The following is a 16930-nucleotide window of genomic DNA, read 5'->3' on the forward strand; positions in this document are numbered from 1 at the left end:
GGGACTGAAGGTGCATCTGGGTATGATACAAAAAACTAGTGTTCCACGGATGTTGGGGACGGGGAGATGGGGGGACACAAGGACGGGCTTCGGGGACGCGGGGACAAAGGGACAAAGGGAAAAAGTTTTGGGGACGGGGGGACTTGGGCTTGGGAGGGGGAAACGCGTTTCCGTGGAACACTGCAAAAAACATATAACAATTATAAATATATATATTAAAATTTAAATATATTAACTATAAATACATTATAAATTAAAAAATTTATATATATACAATATATATATTAAAAGTATATATATTTATATTTAATAATGTTCTAAAAGTAATAACTATACAACTTTTTAATGTATAATTTTTGAATTTTTAATTATTAATAATTTATAATTTTATTATATAATTATTAATAATTTATAATTTTATTATATAATTATTAATATATAGTTTAATAAACAATATATTGATATAGTATATAATGGTTTAAATTTTCAAACTATTTTATAATATTAATTATTAACTATAGGGGTTTATGGTTCAAGACAAAGCAAGATCAAGAGAGCACATCAGCTTTTCCCATACACTTAACTCGAATCTATTCTTATGCTACTAGCTATTCCATTGATTCTCTCCCAAACAAGAACTACCAATTCACAAATCTTATCAACAATAGAATCTACTGAGTGGCACCAAATCACTCCATGGATTGCCCCTCCCGCTTCAACCACCGTCAAAGTGCCTATTATTCTAATTCAGTGTCAAAATCCACTTATTCTTATTCGGAATCACTTATTCTGATTCTTATCATAGTTTAGGGTTTTTTATTTGTAATGCAAACCAAGGTTATGTTCAGGGTTCTTTTATTTTCAAGAGTAAAGAATGTTGCTTAGGGTATTTTAAAGGTCAAAAAAGTAAAATTTAGGGATAAAAAATTCTAAACCCTAACTATTTCCGCACCGATTCCACGCAAACTTCAATTCCAAGACATTTCAAACCCAAAATTGGCTTAATTTTCAAGTGATTTGGCAACAAGAATTATTGAAGATAAAAGACATTGTATTGTTGGAAACTTTGAGGACTATTGGAAAAATTGAATTAATTATTTATTGTAGTCTATAATTAATGTCATTGTAAAATTTGCACCCAAGCCATACACTGATTGGTAATGCCGTTGGATAGACAAGCATTGGTTGTGTTCAAACATAGACAAAGGCCACAAGTGAGGGGCAAGCCACCTGCCCGAGAGTTATAGTAAGGTTTAGCCAATGATACTGTAGCCTTCTGCTTCGTGTAAACCAGCTGGAAATGAGTCCCTTCCCCCGCTCTTTATTTCATTCTCTCTTAAAACACAGAATGCAGGAGGAGGGAAGAGGCTAGGGAAGAGGCTGGTTAGCATATCATTCAGATTTCAAAAAACATACAGCACAATCTTCTTATCTGTATGTAAAAAGATCCTTGAATATTAAAGTTGACCAGTTTTTCCCAACTATTAATTATGTATGAGTGATTGACCCCCTGCTACAAGACAATCCTTTTGAGTTGTTAGAAGCATAGTCCACTTGCTAACACAGGCAGAAAGCCAACAACCCATTGAGATAGGTTTGCTTTTTTTATGCTTTTTCTTATTTATTTGATTTAATTTTAACTGCAAACTGGTCCGTTATTTTGGAAGCTGTAAATTTGGTTATGATAGTTTAATTTTTTATAATGTACTTCCATTTCTGACACTTATTTAGGTGTTCTCTAGATTGTAAGAGTGTTTCATAGGTTTATTAGCTGGGTTTGAAATTTAGTTGGTTACCCATTGTAAGCACGTAGAATTAATTTTTTATAATGTACTTCCATTTCTGACACTTATTTAGGTGTTCTCTAGATTATAAGTGTGTTACATAAGTTTGTTTACCTGGGTTTGACAATTTAGGTGATCACCCAGTGTAAGCACATAGAAATATCCTACTAGATGACAAACAATTGAAATTTTCGCTCCACCTTCCAAAGATGAAATACAAAACTATTGCAGATTGAGAAGAACAGTAAAGCCTTAAAAGACATCTGATTAATTATTCCCATATCCCAAAAGGCAGTCAAATCTTTAGTTAATTAGCAAAATAAACAAGTAAAAAACAAGAAGTTCAATTTACATCAGAAACAAGCTAGAAACATTATCCGAAACATTGATTTAAAAAGATACACAGTTGAATCCAGAAGCCTTCAATGCTCATTAACATGGACTGTAGAAACCTAATGTCTTTAATTATATGTAGCATTAAATATACCCATCTCTGGTGCTTGTAAAGCCAAAACCATAGTCCCAGGTTCATGTTCTTCCTCCACGCAACTACCAGAATTCTTCAACTCCTACAATTTATATCAACTACATTTAGTTCAAAATGAAGAGAGGAAAATTAGGATGCCATATAAAGGGCAATGTCATCATAGATGTTATTTCAAAATTACACAAAAACTAGAAGGTTATCTATCATCAAACCGAAGAAAAAAACACATGATTATGATCCATATTCCTTCAACAATTAAATATTGATAGTTACAATGGGATTGTCGTCCACAAAGTCAATGAGATGACTTGTTAGAACACCTTCCCCGTCATCAGGTTCTCTCTTTTGAACCACATTGCCCTCAGCAGCATCAGATTTCCTGCTGTCTGTCTGTAAGCCATCAGCCTCATAGCACTTCTGCTCAGTTGCCATGTCCACCCTTTGGATTGGGTAGCTATTGACTGGCATCTGTCCACGCATTCGATTGTTCTGAACATTACGCTGCAAAAGCTAAAATACTTTAGCCAAAAGGACATCCAGTTTGTCAACAATATGATTCATCCAATGAACAATACACTATTCTATAGTTTGGAAATGTAGCCAGTATGTAAAGCTGCAAATAATTAATTTGCTCTTGGATAACTAGCCAAGTTAGAAAGAGATATCCAACAGATCATTCCACAATACAAATTTTGAAACATATGTAGATACTGAACTGACTTGAATAGAAAATGCCTTTGGTACAGGAAAACTTCTGAATAAAAAATGTAAAACCCTAGAAGCTATTCACTTGCCTGTTTCTCCCTTTTCTTCAATATTTTGGAATGACACTTCTGTACATAATGGATCATGTGGTATCGTGAATGCTTTGATTCCAGTTCCTCCCTCACATCCGGATTTTGAGAAAGCCACTCTACAATTGTCTTTGTTCTAACAATTTCCTCACAATCAAGTGATTCTAACCATGAATATATAGGCTTCCACTTGTCACTTCGTTTAAAGCGAGCCGTTGGAGGTTCAAGCCACTCTGCAGTCTCCATCTGCCATATAAAGAAGCTTCTGTGATTATAGGTAGAAGTCAGAGAATAAATTCAAATGCAGAAACCCCAAATTTTAAAATAAATGCACTGTTCTCCATTTCTAATGACTCTCAATGGCAATGAAGTATGATTTACTATTGAGCTAGACATAATTCCTCTAACCTGCTTATGTTCATACATAGAGGGAGAATTTGTAATGTCTCCCTTTGTAAGAGACCTTAGTTTTGCCCTAGATTTACCCTAGATATGATTTTTAACCGATAGGAAGAGGGTTAGGGGGAAAGTTCCTTTATCTCTTTAGGAATAAAGACCTGCAAAACCAAGTTAGGAAACATTCTACAAATCATGCTACATAAATAAGTAATCATAACAACAACTATAACCAAGTAAAGAAATGATTGATGCATAAAATAAAGATAGAATAAAGTAAGCACACATTTGATTATAAATAATTGTTAAAACAGAAGTTAGAAACACGAACCATGATTTACTAATTCTTCACAATGCTACTTGGCTACTAATGAAGCCTCAAGCACAGTAAGCTATTACGGATGCTTGATAGGGTGTCTTGATCAACCATTCTCCCTTATCAAGTCCAACCAGATAGGGTGTCTTAATCAACCGTTCCCCCTATCAAGTCAAACTGGATAGGGTGTATTATCAAACCGTTCCCCCTATTATACCATCCATGATAGGGTGTCTTATTAAACCATTCCCCCTATCTTTCCATATACAATAGGGTGTCTTGATAAACTGTTCCCCCTATCTTTCCACATATGATAGGGTGTCTTATTAAACTGTTCCCCCTATCTTTCCAAATATGATAGGGTATCTTATTAAACCATTCCCCCTATCTTTCCATATACGATAGGGTGTCTTGATAAACCGTTCCCCCTATCTTTCAGTATTATAATCAGCATAAATTGATTTACAGTGCTCAGATTTTAAGTTACAGTACAAATTAAGTTACAGTATTCAGATTATTAAGTTATAGTACTCAGATTATTAAGTTATATTACTCAAATCATTGTATACATAGATCAATATGCAGAAGTATGCTTAGCAGGGCTATCCTTTATTCATATATAATGTCACCAGTGACCATATGCGTTTTATGATGCAGAAGATATCATTGCTTAATGCAAAACAACATTATAGATTTCCCCTTATTATTATTGAATGTTTGATGCACATTTTGTGTTTCTATATTTTAGAACCTCGATTCTGATTGATCTGTATGTATAAACACAGGCAGGGAAACATATTTACTACTTACCTGACTGTGCATGCCAGCCATGTCCACGATGCCTGTCCTCCTCCTTGATAACACTCAATCCTTTTCGTATCTCTATCTTATTGTTGGATTAATGTTAACACCAAAAACAAGGATGTTACTCCCTGTAACTTAATAAAAGTTCTGTTCTAATCTGACCAATGGTGATCTCCCTGGATGCTTTGATTCCCTCTCCTTTTTTGTCTCTCAAAGTGAGGGAGAGGTCACACCTCTTCATCATGTATGCCCTTTGGCAAGAGATACACTCTTTCACCATTGACACCTTTTGAAGGAGTGCAACTCTTCATTATTTCTAACCTTTGAAAGGGACACAAGCTTTCACAATCAGATCTGCACTTCTTATTTAAATCAGATCTGCACTTCTGATCCCCATAATCCCCTCTCAAATGAGGTTCTCTTCTCCCATTTATATCTCATGTTTGAGGGAGTCACAACTTTTCATTCATGCCTTTTAACTATTCATTAAACTTAACTAAATTTTAATTATTTGACTTTATATTTTAATTTTTATTCTTTTATATTTTAGTTTTATTATTAAATCCTGTTTCTGAATGGGGACATTACAGAATTGACAACAGTGATAATGGTCATCAAAGATTACCCAAAAAATTATCATCAAAAGTTCAAAACAAACGAGTTCATCGCACTGTATGCAATTATCACTGTAATGCCTAAGAAATCAAATAGAATGTGCAGAAATTAGTTTTGATTCTCGCTGACCAGCTGCTGTTTGTAATTCAATATAACTTCTGGTAGTTGTAGAAGCTTATTAAATAAAGGAGTTGGTGAACTGTAATTCTCGATTTTGATCACTCATCTTCACCATTTTAAGGGCATTCACAAACGGCCTTTGTCTAGGGAAGAGACAGAAAAAGGTAACTGCCTTCAGGCTTCAATCATTAAAAAATCTATCCACAATTTCAATCTTGATTTCAATTTAAATAGAGTCTTCTGCATCTGATTTTTTAGTCCCTCGACACGGATTTGAGGAAGCCAACTTGCAGATAAGGGCATGCATACGAGTATACCGATGAAATGTAACAAAACATTTTTCCTACACTCTAGCTTACTGAAGTTTTGATGATTGCCCATCAGCTTGCTCTTTGTAAATTAATATAACGTCTGGCAGTTGTTGAAACTTATTAAAGAAAGGAATCAAAGCTCAAACCTAAACCGTAATTCTTGATTTGATAACTCATCTGCACTGTTTAAGGGCATTCACAACCATGTATGGTCCTGATTAAAATCCTGGTTACACCTTGTAATCTTCAAGCAGAATTAATTGAGGGAAGAGGCAGAAAAAGGTAACTGCCTTCAATAATAAAAAAAATCCACACACACAATTTCAATCACGTTTCTATATTTAGTTGAATTCTTCTGCATGTGATGCTGAATTCCTCAACACAGATTTGAGGGAAACTAACTTGCAGGTAATGGTGTATGTAAATGTCTATCTATAAAATGCAACAATAGGTTTTACCAACAAAATGCATCCACACATACACAATTTCAATACTGGTTCCATATTCAGTTGAATTCTTCTGCATGCAATGACGAATTCCTCAACACGGAATTGAATGAAACCAACTTACAGGTAAGTGTGTGTGTAGGAGAGTATTGATAAAATATTAAAATGTAACAATAGATTCTCCCTAGACTCCAGTTTATTGAAACACTGTACATAGAAGCATAAGTTTTTTAAAACTCAAATTAAGTTTTTTAAAACTCAAATATAAGCTCACTATCCTCCTGTTAAATCTCCTCTTCGTGCTGCTGCAAGCCCTAACCTTGGCTATGCTGCATCTACTGGCGGCCACAAGCAGTCTTTTATGAATGAAGATGGGGTTTCCAGTCTATCTTCATTTGGCATAAAGGCTGGAAAGAGTATTTCTGTAAATAGTGACCCCAGAATTGTTTCCACGGCTCAACTCAACAACAGTAGTAAGAAGAAATTTTTAAGTCTTCTGTGTTGCATCAAACTCATGATGACTTGAGGCCTTTTCCAAATTTGTCCAGGGTAGACAGTGTTGATGGGGACTCTGTTTGCCTGGCTGTGATTCTTTCATTGCTGCATGTGTTATAGGTGTAGTCATTGACCTCAAACCTATCACCTCTAAATCCAAATCTTTTCTGTATGTACTTTGAGGGAAGAATCATAGTTTTCAGGTGGATGACACTAACTGTAAGGGAAATAAAAATAATATTGATAACAACATAACAATCTTGGCCCTAATTTAAATCATTCAGCTCAGGAATCACAATGGGATATTTCAAAAGTTGGTGCTTCCTGAACCTGGAATGCTGGGTTGATTGAAAAAAAGAGCAGATCAAGTGTAGGAAGTTGTTTTTCAAAACAATGTATAAATAGATATGCATACAGGAGATATCATTGAGGAAGCGTGCCTTAATTGCGAAATTTAATGGTGTCTGGCGCACTTTAAGCAGTTTGTATGAGCAGATCTCAAAGTTTTGGAAACCACTGATAGAAAAAACAATTGAGATTTTTCCATGTGCTCAAGATTTTTTTAAGTAAATTCCATGATACCTGAAGATAGGAATGCTGTTCTTTGTTCAGGACTATAGTTCAGGGAGAATTATATTTTAAGTTTGATGCCCTGGTATCCATCCTTTGACCCCCTTCTGGACTCATTTTCTTCAGTTCCACCAGGTGGAGCTTCCTTATTAACCATTAAAGTATTGGTTTAAATTTAGTTTTGAAGCTATTGGGAATTCTTTGGGTATTTTTTGGAAGTTGCTCAAGAAACTGGAATATTTCCATGCTACTTATCCTCAAATTTGTATTCAAATGGATTTGGAGAATGGATTGCATAAAGATATTATTTTAAAAGAGATGGTAGTGTTGGCATTCTACACTCAAATGAGAATGGTTGATGTTGTCATTGATGGCAACCAACCGGTTACAGGCTATGAGGTAGAATTTTTGTATTCTTTGATTCTTTTTGACATCCTTTGTCATTGATGTCAAAGGGGGAGTAGTATGGAGAAAAATGTATGGAGGAAAATGCACAAAAGAAATCACTTGCTCAGGGGGAGCACACTTTTTTTGGGGATCAGTTTTTGGACAACAGTTTTTGGATTTTTCTCATGAGTGTTGCCATCAATGCCAAAGGGGGAGATTGTTGGCATTCTACACTCACATGAGAATGATTGATGTTGTCATTGATGGAAACCAATCGGTAACAGGATTCTACATGTTCACCGGCATCGCAAACATCATTCACCGGCACCGGCAGGCACAACAAAGTTCATTCATCGGCATCTAGTTTACACTAGCAACAAAGCATACCGGCACTCAGGCCGACATGAGACACAGTTTTATTTATGTGAATTGTATTGTAAATGTAATTAATTATTTGTAAGCCGACATAATGTATTGTAAAGACTCATATGTATGAGATCTTATAAGTCATTTTTGATATGACATTATGTAGAAGATGGCGAAAGGATTTTGTAATAAGGCAGATAGGTTATGTGAGTGAATTTCATTCGCCGTCAAGGTTTTTGGTTATGGTTTCTAACAGAGCTTAAACCGGTACTGAATCAAGCATTGTAGATACTATTTTGAGCAATACATTGTCCTGGATTTAATTATCCTGTAAAGCGGAAAAAATCGAACCCTAGTCGTTTTCCCCTCCCCAACTCCAAGGAGAGAGAAGGGAGAGTCACTAGGGTTGATGGTTTTCACTTGGGAGAGACTTTACATTCAAAAGAGGGGTTGAAACCCACAAGATCCAATCCCACGTAATGCAAGATTGGATTCTAAATGAGTTTCAAGGGTTAAGACATCAAGGATACCCTCTTTTGTAAAGAAATGTTGATAGAAAGATTGAACTAGGAATGCATGTAAAGTAGGAAATATTCGCTTATAAACAGAGATAGGGATATGGGATGAAGCTACGGACCTGGAATTAGCAGTAAAATGTCGAGACGGTGCTTTTCTGCAAATTTGAGCTAAAGTTGACGGGACGATGGCGCCCGGCATGCACATGGTCCTCCGAAAAATCCGCGAAACGAAGGTGGATCTGTTCGTCTCTGCACAAGGATTCTAGATCTTCAATTACAGCCGTGTACCTGCAACCTACACACAGAAAAGAGAGGGCGATTGGGGGGTTAGGGATGAGGGGTTTGCCTTTAGGTCAAACCCCGGTTTTGGAATTAACCAAGAAATGAGAATGCTGTAAATGTAAATGTTTGTAATGTAAACAAGTACTGATACCTTGTTGTAAGAATGTTTGTATTCTTACATGCGAAGGTGTAATGTATGTAGTATGTAATGTGTTGTAAGTGATCTCCTCTTCAATGGTTGAATCCTTGTCTTGAATGCAACACTTAGCCTTGAATGGAGACTTAGAATACTCAATTGCTTGAAGGAATGCTTGAATGCTTGAATGTTTGAATATCGCTTTCGCGCCTTGCTCACATATGTCCTCCTCCTCAAAATGGGAGAGGAAATGTAGTTTATATACTTGTCAATTAGGGCTGATAGACTGATTTTCCCGACCTTAGGCCGACCAGGAAATGTTATTTTCCAATTTGCAAACTTAAAGACCCGAAGCCCCATAAGAGACCGGGCCCAAAATAGGGCCAGGGACCAGGGCGCTGGGCGCCATGGTCCCACCTCCAGGGACAGCAAGGTGCAAGGAGGATCAGGCCAAGGTGCTGAAAAATGCAGTTTTTGGTGTTGTGAACAAGTTTCGGGGTCTCCATTCAGGTTCCGTGTTGCATCGCCATCGTGAAGACCCAAATGCAGTCGAAATTGCAAGTGTCGCAATTTTAGGACACTACATATCCATTTTGTAGTCAATGAGACTCTTTCATTGAGCAGTGAGCTCTAGGTTGTTGGCCTTCCTGCATGTGCAGGCCCCTATTGTAAGTAATATTTATTCATATTGGCCAGTGAGTAAGTATTGTGGGTCACAAATCCCACCGAGGTTTTTCCCTTACCGGGTTTCCTTGCCAAAATATCTTGTGTTATGGTGTGCATTTATGTTGTCTCTGTTATTTCTCTTTGCTGCACTATTGCTTGTTTACCAGTACATTAATTTGGGTTGCAAAGTTATAAATAAGTTCAAATATTCCATTAACCGGTTAAACACTGATTCACCCCCCCCCCCTCTCAGTGTCTTTGGGACTGTCATTGCATCTAACAGGTAGATCTTGACTTTAAAAATTAGAGTAGGTGAGTATTCCCTTCCAGTGTCACCATTGTTATGTTTATGGACATTTGCCTTCCCAATGTCTGAAGAGAAGTCGTATTCCTCCTTTGGATTGTAAAAAGAAACTCTTTACTACTTTGTGGAAAGGTGCAAAATCTCATCATTTAGCAATTATAATCTATCTTCTTTTTTCAACCTCTCTTGAGAGTTGGCAGTGTAACTTCTTGTCTTCCCTCGGTACAATCACTCAAGACAGGTTGAAAAAAGACATCCCACCGGATGACTATAAGATCTTCCAAGATTTTTAGGAGGATTTCTCTTGGGCATTAAGGCAGTAAAGTTATGTTTTAAGTGAGATAATTTATTTATATTTAATATTGATATTCAAATGAGCCTTTTGGCTATTTGAGTGTGGCACCGAATGCCATTTTCTTGTGGGCCTTGGATCCTTCACCCAAATTACTATAGCAATAACAAAGAAATCTTTAAAAACTCGAAATAAATCATAATTTATTGTTTCTCACCCCGCACACTGAGTCTTTCCTTGAAAAAATCAGAGTTCTGGCATAAAATCAATCAAATTGGTTTTTTTATTGAAAATTTACAATTTAATCACAAAAATAATCACATTTTTTGGCAAAATTCTGATATTTTCACATTTAAATCTGAGGTTTTTCATGCTTAAATTGTAATTTTTTGAACAATATCTAGGGTTAGGGGTTTTTCTAATTTTAGCTGTGATTTTTTCTGATTTTTCTCAAAACCTATCCCCAATTTTTTCCTGACAAAATTGAAAAATAAATATCTTTTGGTTTGCTGAGCTATGCCCAAGATTTTTAAATCAAGCATAGAAAGAGCATAGGGAATCAAAATGAACACATATTCAAGTGAATGAAATGGCCAATTACTGGTGTATGCAATATCAATACATAGTTCAGATCATAGTTCAAAAACTCATGACTTGGCAAAACTCAGAAAACCCTAACTTAACTCAAACTTGGTGACTCAACAAAAGTCTATCAGACCCTAATTTACTCAAACTTGGTGACTTAGCAAAAACTCACCTAAAGTTGGCAGATTTTCCAAAAATTAAAATATACATAAATTTGTAAAATAATCTTTAAAAAGGTACATATAATTGAATGGTACCATCATTGAGTATCATTTTTGGGAGCAAGCATTTCATTGAAGATCTATGACATCCTTGTAAAGAGCACTACCATCATGGAGGTACACGGATCAGATTGTAAGCAATTTAGGTAGGGTGAACCCCACCCATCTCTGCAAACCCTACCTACACCCAACACATTATCACCAGTCAACAGCAACCCCCACCAAGTGGTCAAAGTTATGTGAAGGTCTTGCATCTAGGTGTAGCCACCCCCTTTCAATCATTTTGAGGAATCACAACATCGTCAATGGCACCAGCCTCATTGCCATTAGAGAATGACTCGTTGTAGGTGTTTCGTGGGACAGTATGAAAGTCTATTTTTGCTGCATGTAGATCCTTATCTGGGCAAGCAGATCTATCCAATGGCGGCTGGCATCCCTTGAATCAATTACAGCACCTAGGTATCCTCAACATCAGTGCCTACGTGATCTCACCGCCATAAATTGTATACAACTAGCAGCATTGATATACAACTAGGCAGTGAGAGTTTCATTATGCATAACCCAAACCACATCAAGCATAATCCAGGCAGATACACCCAGTCATCAGCATTAACACTTTTCACATCTCCTGCAGGACAATTCTACCAGCAATTTATCATTGTAAGTTAGACCATAAGTTTAGTACCAGAGGACTTAAATGATTGTAATGACTACAGTGATCAATATATAAATTTCAGGAGTTTCACTACTATGGTGTAAATCTTACTGTCATTGTTTTAATAAACTTTAGTGCAGTTTCATATTAAATTGTATCACCAGTTGGTTGCTGAAATTTAAGGGCCTGAACAGACCTGGAAAATCAGCCTTAGCACTGTAACTATACATCTGTAGTGCCAAAAAAAAATCATAACATACTTTACTCTTTTAGATCCAATTCACAAGGTTGGAGTTTCCTTGTTTTGAAAGAAAATAGAATGGGAACATTTCAAACTAATCGCCAGACTCCAATTGTCAATCATATCTTAGTACTCTTTGTATTTATTGCCAACACAATAGATAGGAGAACAACTACTTATATATCATTCAGGAAAGATACAATGAGACTACAATACTTGCAAAGGACATTCTCATTTCAATATTTGTTATAGCTTCAAAACTTTGGCAACATATGGGATTTTCATTTGTCCTCCAGCCACATACATCCCACTAACAAAATGAATGCAAGAAAGCTTCTTCCTTTTAGCAAAATTTGACAGATCTTCACTTCAAAATTTAAGACAAACTTCAACAAACTCATGCCCAATTTAAGCATAATATGACCATCATCTAGTACATCATTCCTTCCCAGTTGGTGGTCAAGTTTGAAATGAAATAGACAGGCAAAGGTTTCAAAAAACTAAAAATAAAAAGCTAAAAAACATTACATATGAGTCCTACACTATTCTATAGATTCCACCTCCCATAGTTTCCGTAAATGATGTTCAATTTACAATTCAATATGCAAGATGTATTCTAATTTGTATTCTCTCTATCTATGTAATATCTATTTATATTATAAATCTGACTATCTTCTTTTGTATGGCAGGTGAGAGGAGTATTTATCGATTTCAATATCCTTCTCACAAATATCGATTGATATATATATGCAAGAGGGGAGGATCAAGCAATGCCTTGACCGGTCATGTCTTATGGACATGACCGATCAAGACATTACTTGATCGCACCCTTTGATATATAATTATCAATCGGTGTTTATTCTAATCAATAGCCCCATACTAATCGGGGTCTACGTAACTTAGTGTTCAATGCCAATCGGTATTCACGTGGCATGTTAACCGATGTCAATCGGTGTTTGCGTGACATGTTAGCCGATGTCAATCGGTGTCTAAGTTGACCGATACCAATCACTAACTAATAGTTATAAACCAAACGGTGCATACTTTGCCACCCGATAACAATATCGATAATCATCATTTGTTTACTGCTGTGAAGATATCCGATATAAATCGGGATACATGGTTAACCCGATAATAATCGGTGATCACTGTTATAATGCAAACCGATATACTATGCTATGATATGATTATCGATATTGATTGATTAAGTAGATTGGACATATACAACTGAAGAATGATCATCAAATGAAATAGCTTGAAGTTTTCCTGATAGTTTATCGATAGGATAAATGATTGAATGAGAGACTTGATTTATCTCTAATTCAATCATTTATCTTACCGAAGCTACCATACATTAACACTCCCTCTTAGCTAGGTAAGATAAATGAAAACAATATATCAAGCATCACAATTCAAATGATGGTTAGTATTCTTTACACAATCTAACTTTCTAGGAAATCATATCACCTAGTCACATGATATGAAGCATCACCTGTTAGCCGCATTATTGTATACGGGAATATGACTAGTTAATTAATTTGTAATTGGGTTTGTTAGTTGGCAGCCGAGCTGTGGTAGTTGCGGTGCGATGGTTGGCATTCGCACCCCCTCGGTATCTTTATATTCTTCAGAATGTAACTTGCAACACACAACTATGAATGGAATAATATCTCTTATACTTGTCTGAGATCTATGGCATTATCACTCTGCATTATGTGCTTTATGTTTTAAGTTATTCACCCAAGAGGGCAAACATTTGGCGTCGTTGCCTAGACGTACTCGGGAACGGAAGACGCGGATGGCGCACGGACACAATGGGCCTACCCGTTGGTGAAATAAACCCAGAGGCCAACAACGCGCGAACAGAACTTTACACAGGAGAAGACATGGCAACGCGAGAATTTTCAATTTTGCTCCAAGTAGCCATCCAGACCTACATCCGACGAGAGGCGGCGGAGGCGGAAATCCCACCAAGTGTCGTGTGGACAGCGCTGGAGGTTAGCCCGGCAGTAAACCGGTTGATGAACCACCTCCCCCGGTTGCTTGCACAGGCATCGCTGGCACAACAGGCCCGCCTAGAAGAGATTGCCCAGGAAGAGCGATGACAACAAATCCTGCAACGCTACGAAGAGAACAGCCGACGAGAAACGGAACGAGATGGCGCCAGGCCAGGAGGGAATTGAACCTTGAACTTTTTATATTCAAATAAAAGTGTCATTGACACGAGTTGTATTGGAGGAAATGAATTAATAAAGACGTGTTTTGATTTATGTATTGTGAGTTTGGAAATGTGGGACAATTAATGCCCAACCTATTGAATAAAGATAGAAATAAAAAAGCAGAAACGGACGAGTGGGAGGCCGCGCAGAGGGCCTTGATTCTGGAACAGCAAGTAGAACATAGACGGAGGCTGAGGCAACTTGCCGAAGGGCGACCTGCCGAAGGGTGGCCTGAGGGGAACCAAGGAGGTGTCACGGAGGGTGCAGAAGCCGACGGAAATTTCTACGGGTCGCTAGAGCATCGTAGGACGCGGAGCCACGAAGAGTTTCTGGAAGAAACAAGGTTACGACTAAATCTAGTCGAGGAGACTCGGGATCAGTTTAGAAACTTATCCCTTACACCACGAAGTGAAGAGCACCAACGGGAACCAGGAGTGGGCGCGGGTGAGAGCGAAGGGGAGGGCAACCGTACGGCTGTAGGTGCGACGCACGGCAGGCAGAACACAGTACCACCACTCAGCCACGCAGGACACACCACGGGCGCTGGAGGAAGCAGCGCAGGGGCTCAGACACAGCAACAGCCACCGCAGGGGAGACGACCCCTATCAATGGCAGGTAAACAAAAACTACCGAAGTTTAATGGCGACGGGAAGGAGGATCTCGTTCGCCATTGTCGAACGTGCGAAACCATATGGTCAGGAAACGGTGTTACCGATGGTGTTACCGATCAAGATGAATGGGTAACACAATTCCCAGCAACCTTGAGGGGAGTGGCCATAGACTGGTACTCAGATATGGACAAAGCTAAAGTCGACACATGGCCCGACCTGAAGAAGGAGTTTGGGATAGAGTTCCGTCTCCTGAGAGATGACAACGAAATAGTCGTTGAGATCTATGGAACGAAGCAGAATAAGAACGAGACAGTGCGAGCTTATAGTCGGCAGCTGAAGGAACTACTAGGAAAAATGGAGAGTCAACCAGCAGATGGGTTGAAAAAGCGATGGTTCGTGGAGGGACTAAAGCATTCCCTCCGAAAGAAGATGAAAATCGTTCCACCTACATTGTACGAAGACGCATATAATAGAGCGATGGATCTCGAGAGCGAGACCAAGACATCGAAGAAAAAGAAGAAGGAGGATAGCTCGTCCGAGGAGGATGACTCGTCACAGGAAAGCAACAGCGACAGCGAGGCTGCCAAAGGGGTGCAAGCGCTCCAGAAAGACATGGAGCGAATGAGAAGGGAATTCAAAACAATGAGAAGCACTAGTCGGACCAAAGGGGACATATGGTGCACTGAGTGCAAAGAGGAGGGGTCCACAAAGGGTACTTGCCCGAAGAAGGCATTCTGCGAGATTTGCCGAGTGATGGGACACTCCACCAAGGAGTGCCCATACAACATGAAAACTTGAAGCACGCAAATGAACCAGGTGCTATTCACGGAGCAGGCTACAACATCCGCACCAGCGGGTACGGGCCAACAAACTAACACAACGGCATCATCTGGAGGATACCGAGATAATAGACGCGGCGGCGGAAGAAATAATATCAATAACAGAAACCAGATCCAGTATGACACCAAGGGTCGGCCAATGATTTATTGTAGGGCCTACAATCAGTGGGGACACTTCACCCGCGATTGCACGAAGGAAGCCAACCCTCAGCACCTCTGCCGATGGTGCGGGCCAGGCGACCATGAGGACGCAAATTGCCCGAAGCCTAGTGTAAACCTTCTAAACATAGAACCTACGAAGGCAGAAGTGTTGGCAATCACAAGGGTGCAAGCTAAAAAGATTGCCTACCCAAATCCCCACACGGAGACCAAGAGAGTGCGGGAGACCAGAGACGAGATCACAAAGGAAATGGCCGCACAAGGACAGAACAGCCACCAGACAGCAAGTCCACCACGGACGAGGGGAGAAGAGGAAATCTTACGGCAAATATTGCATGTAGAGGTACCCGTGAGAATTCAAGACCTCCTGGAGACCATGTCGCAGCTAAAAACGGCTATCTTAAACTCTGTACCCCCACAAGTAAAAACGAGGGAGGTCGTGAGCCCCACAACCGACCCCGTGTTTAGGGAGGTCATGAACCCCGCGATCGACCCCATGTTGTTGGTAGTCAACAGCGGACGCCACCCGGCGGTGGTAGAAATGGGTATACTGGGGACTACCTTGACAGACACTATTGTGGACGGAGGGTCAGGAGTAAATGTACTCCCAGAAGCGACATGGAAAAAATTGGGAAAGCCAACGTTGTGGCCCCCTACGTTCAACCTACTAGGGGCAGACCAACACGGGATTAAACCGCTTGGTACCCTCATGGGCCAGCAAGTGATGGTTGGCACCCAGCCATTCGTGCTGGATTTTGTAGTAATCCCCCTAAAGCAGAAAGGATATGATGCCATTCTCAGGCGGGGGTGGCTCATTGCAGCAAAAGCGAACCATAACTGGAAGCGGAATACCCCTTCCTTGGAAAACGTCGGGAGGAAGTACGTGATCGATCTTCGTACGCAGATGGTGAGTGAGGAGTTAGCCTCCTCCTCCGACTAGGAATCTGAGGGAGACCAGTTAGCGGAGGGTGGAGATGGACGCCGCATGAAGCCTAGTGATGAAGGGGTGTTAGAACTGGAGGCATGCTCAGGGGATGACGGGGACTCTTTGAATGGCCTCTTCCATTGGCAAATGGGAGATTATGAACTATTTACACCCTCGTGCAACGTATTGAGCATAGAAGAAGAACCAGATATATTTCCCCCAGAATATGGCGAGTACAAGGAAGGGGAGGCATCATTGAATGAGACGCCGGCACACCAATTCCTGAAGGGGGAGCCCAATAAATATCAGGAAGCCAATTTAAAGGAAACAAATCTCGGGGAGACGAGTGACCCCAAGATTATCCTTGTCGGAGATGACTGGAATCT

General features: G+C 39.1%; 1 protein-coding gene across 1 annotated transcript in view; it reads right to left on the reverse strand.

The window, feature by feature from the left end:
- The window catches only part of LOC131027167 (uncharacterized), a 171667-nt gene that overhangs the window by 124643 nt on the left and 30094 nt on the right, over window positions 1–16930 (reverse strand). Inside the window, exons 2-4 of the mRNA XM_057957167.2 lie at window positions 3066–3311; window positions 2545–2772; window positions 2272–2353 (exon numbers count right to left, since the gene is read on the reverse strand). Of these exons, the coding sequence (XP_057813150.2) occupies window positions 2272–2353; window positions 2545–2772; window positions 3066–3311 (556 nt within the window). The remainder of the gene's footprint in view (window positions 1–2271; window positions 2354–2544; window positions 2773–3065; window positions 3312–16930) is intronic.

This window comes from Cryptomeria japonica, chromosome 10 (genome assembly GCF_030272615.1).
Source record: "Cryptomeria japonica chromosome 10, Sugi_1.0, whole genome shotgun sequence".
NCBI lineage: Eukaryota > Viridiplantae > Streptophyta > Pinopsida > Cupressales > Cupressaceae > Cryptomeria > Cryptomeria japonica.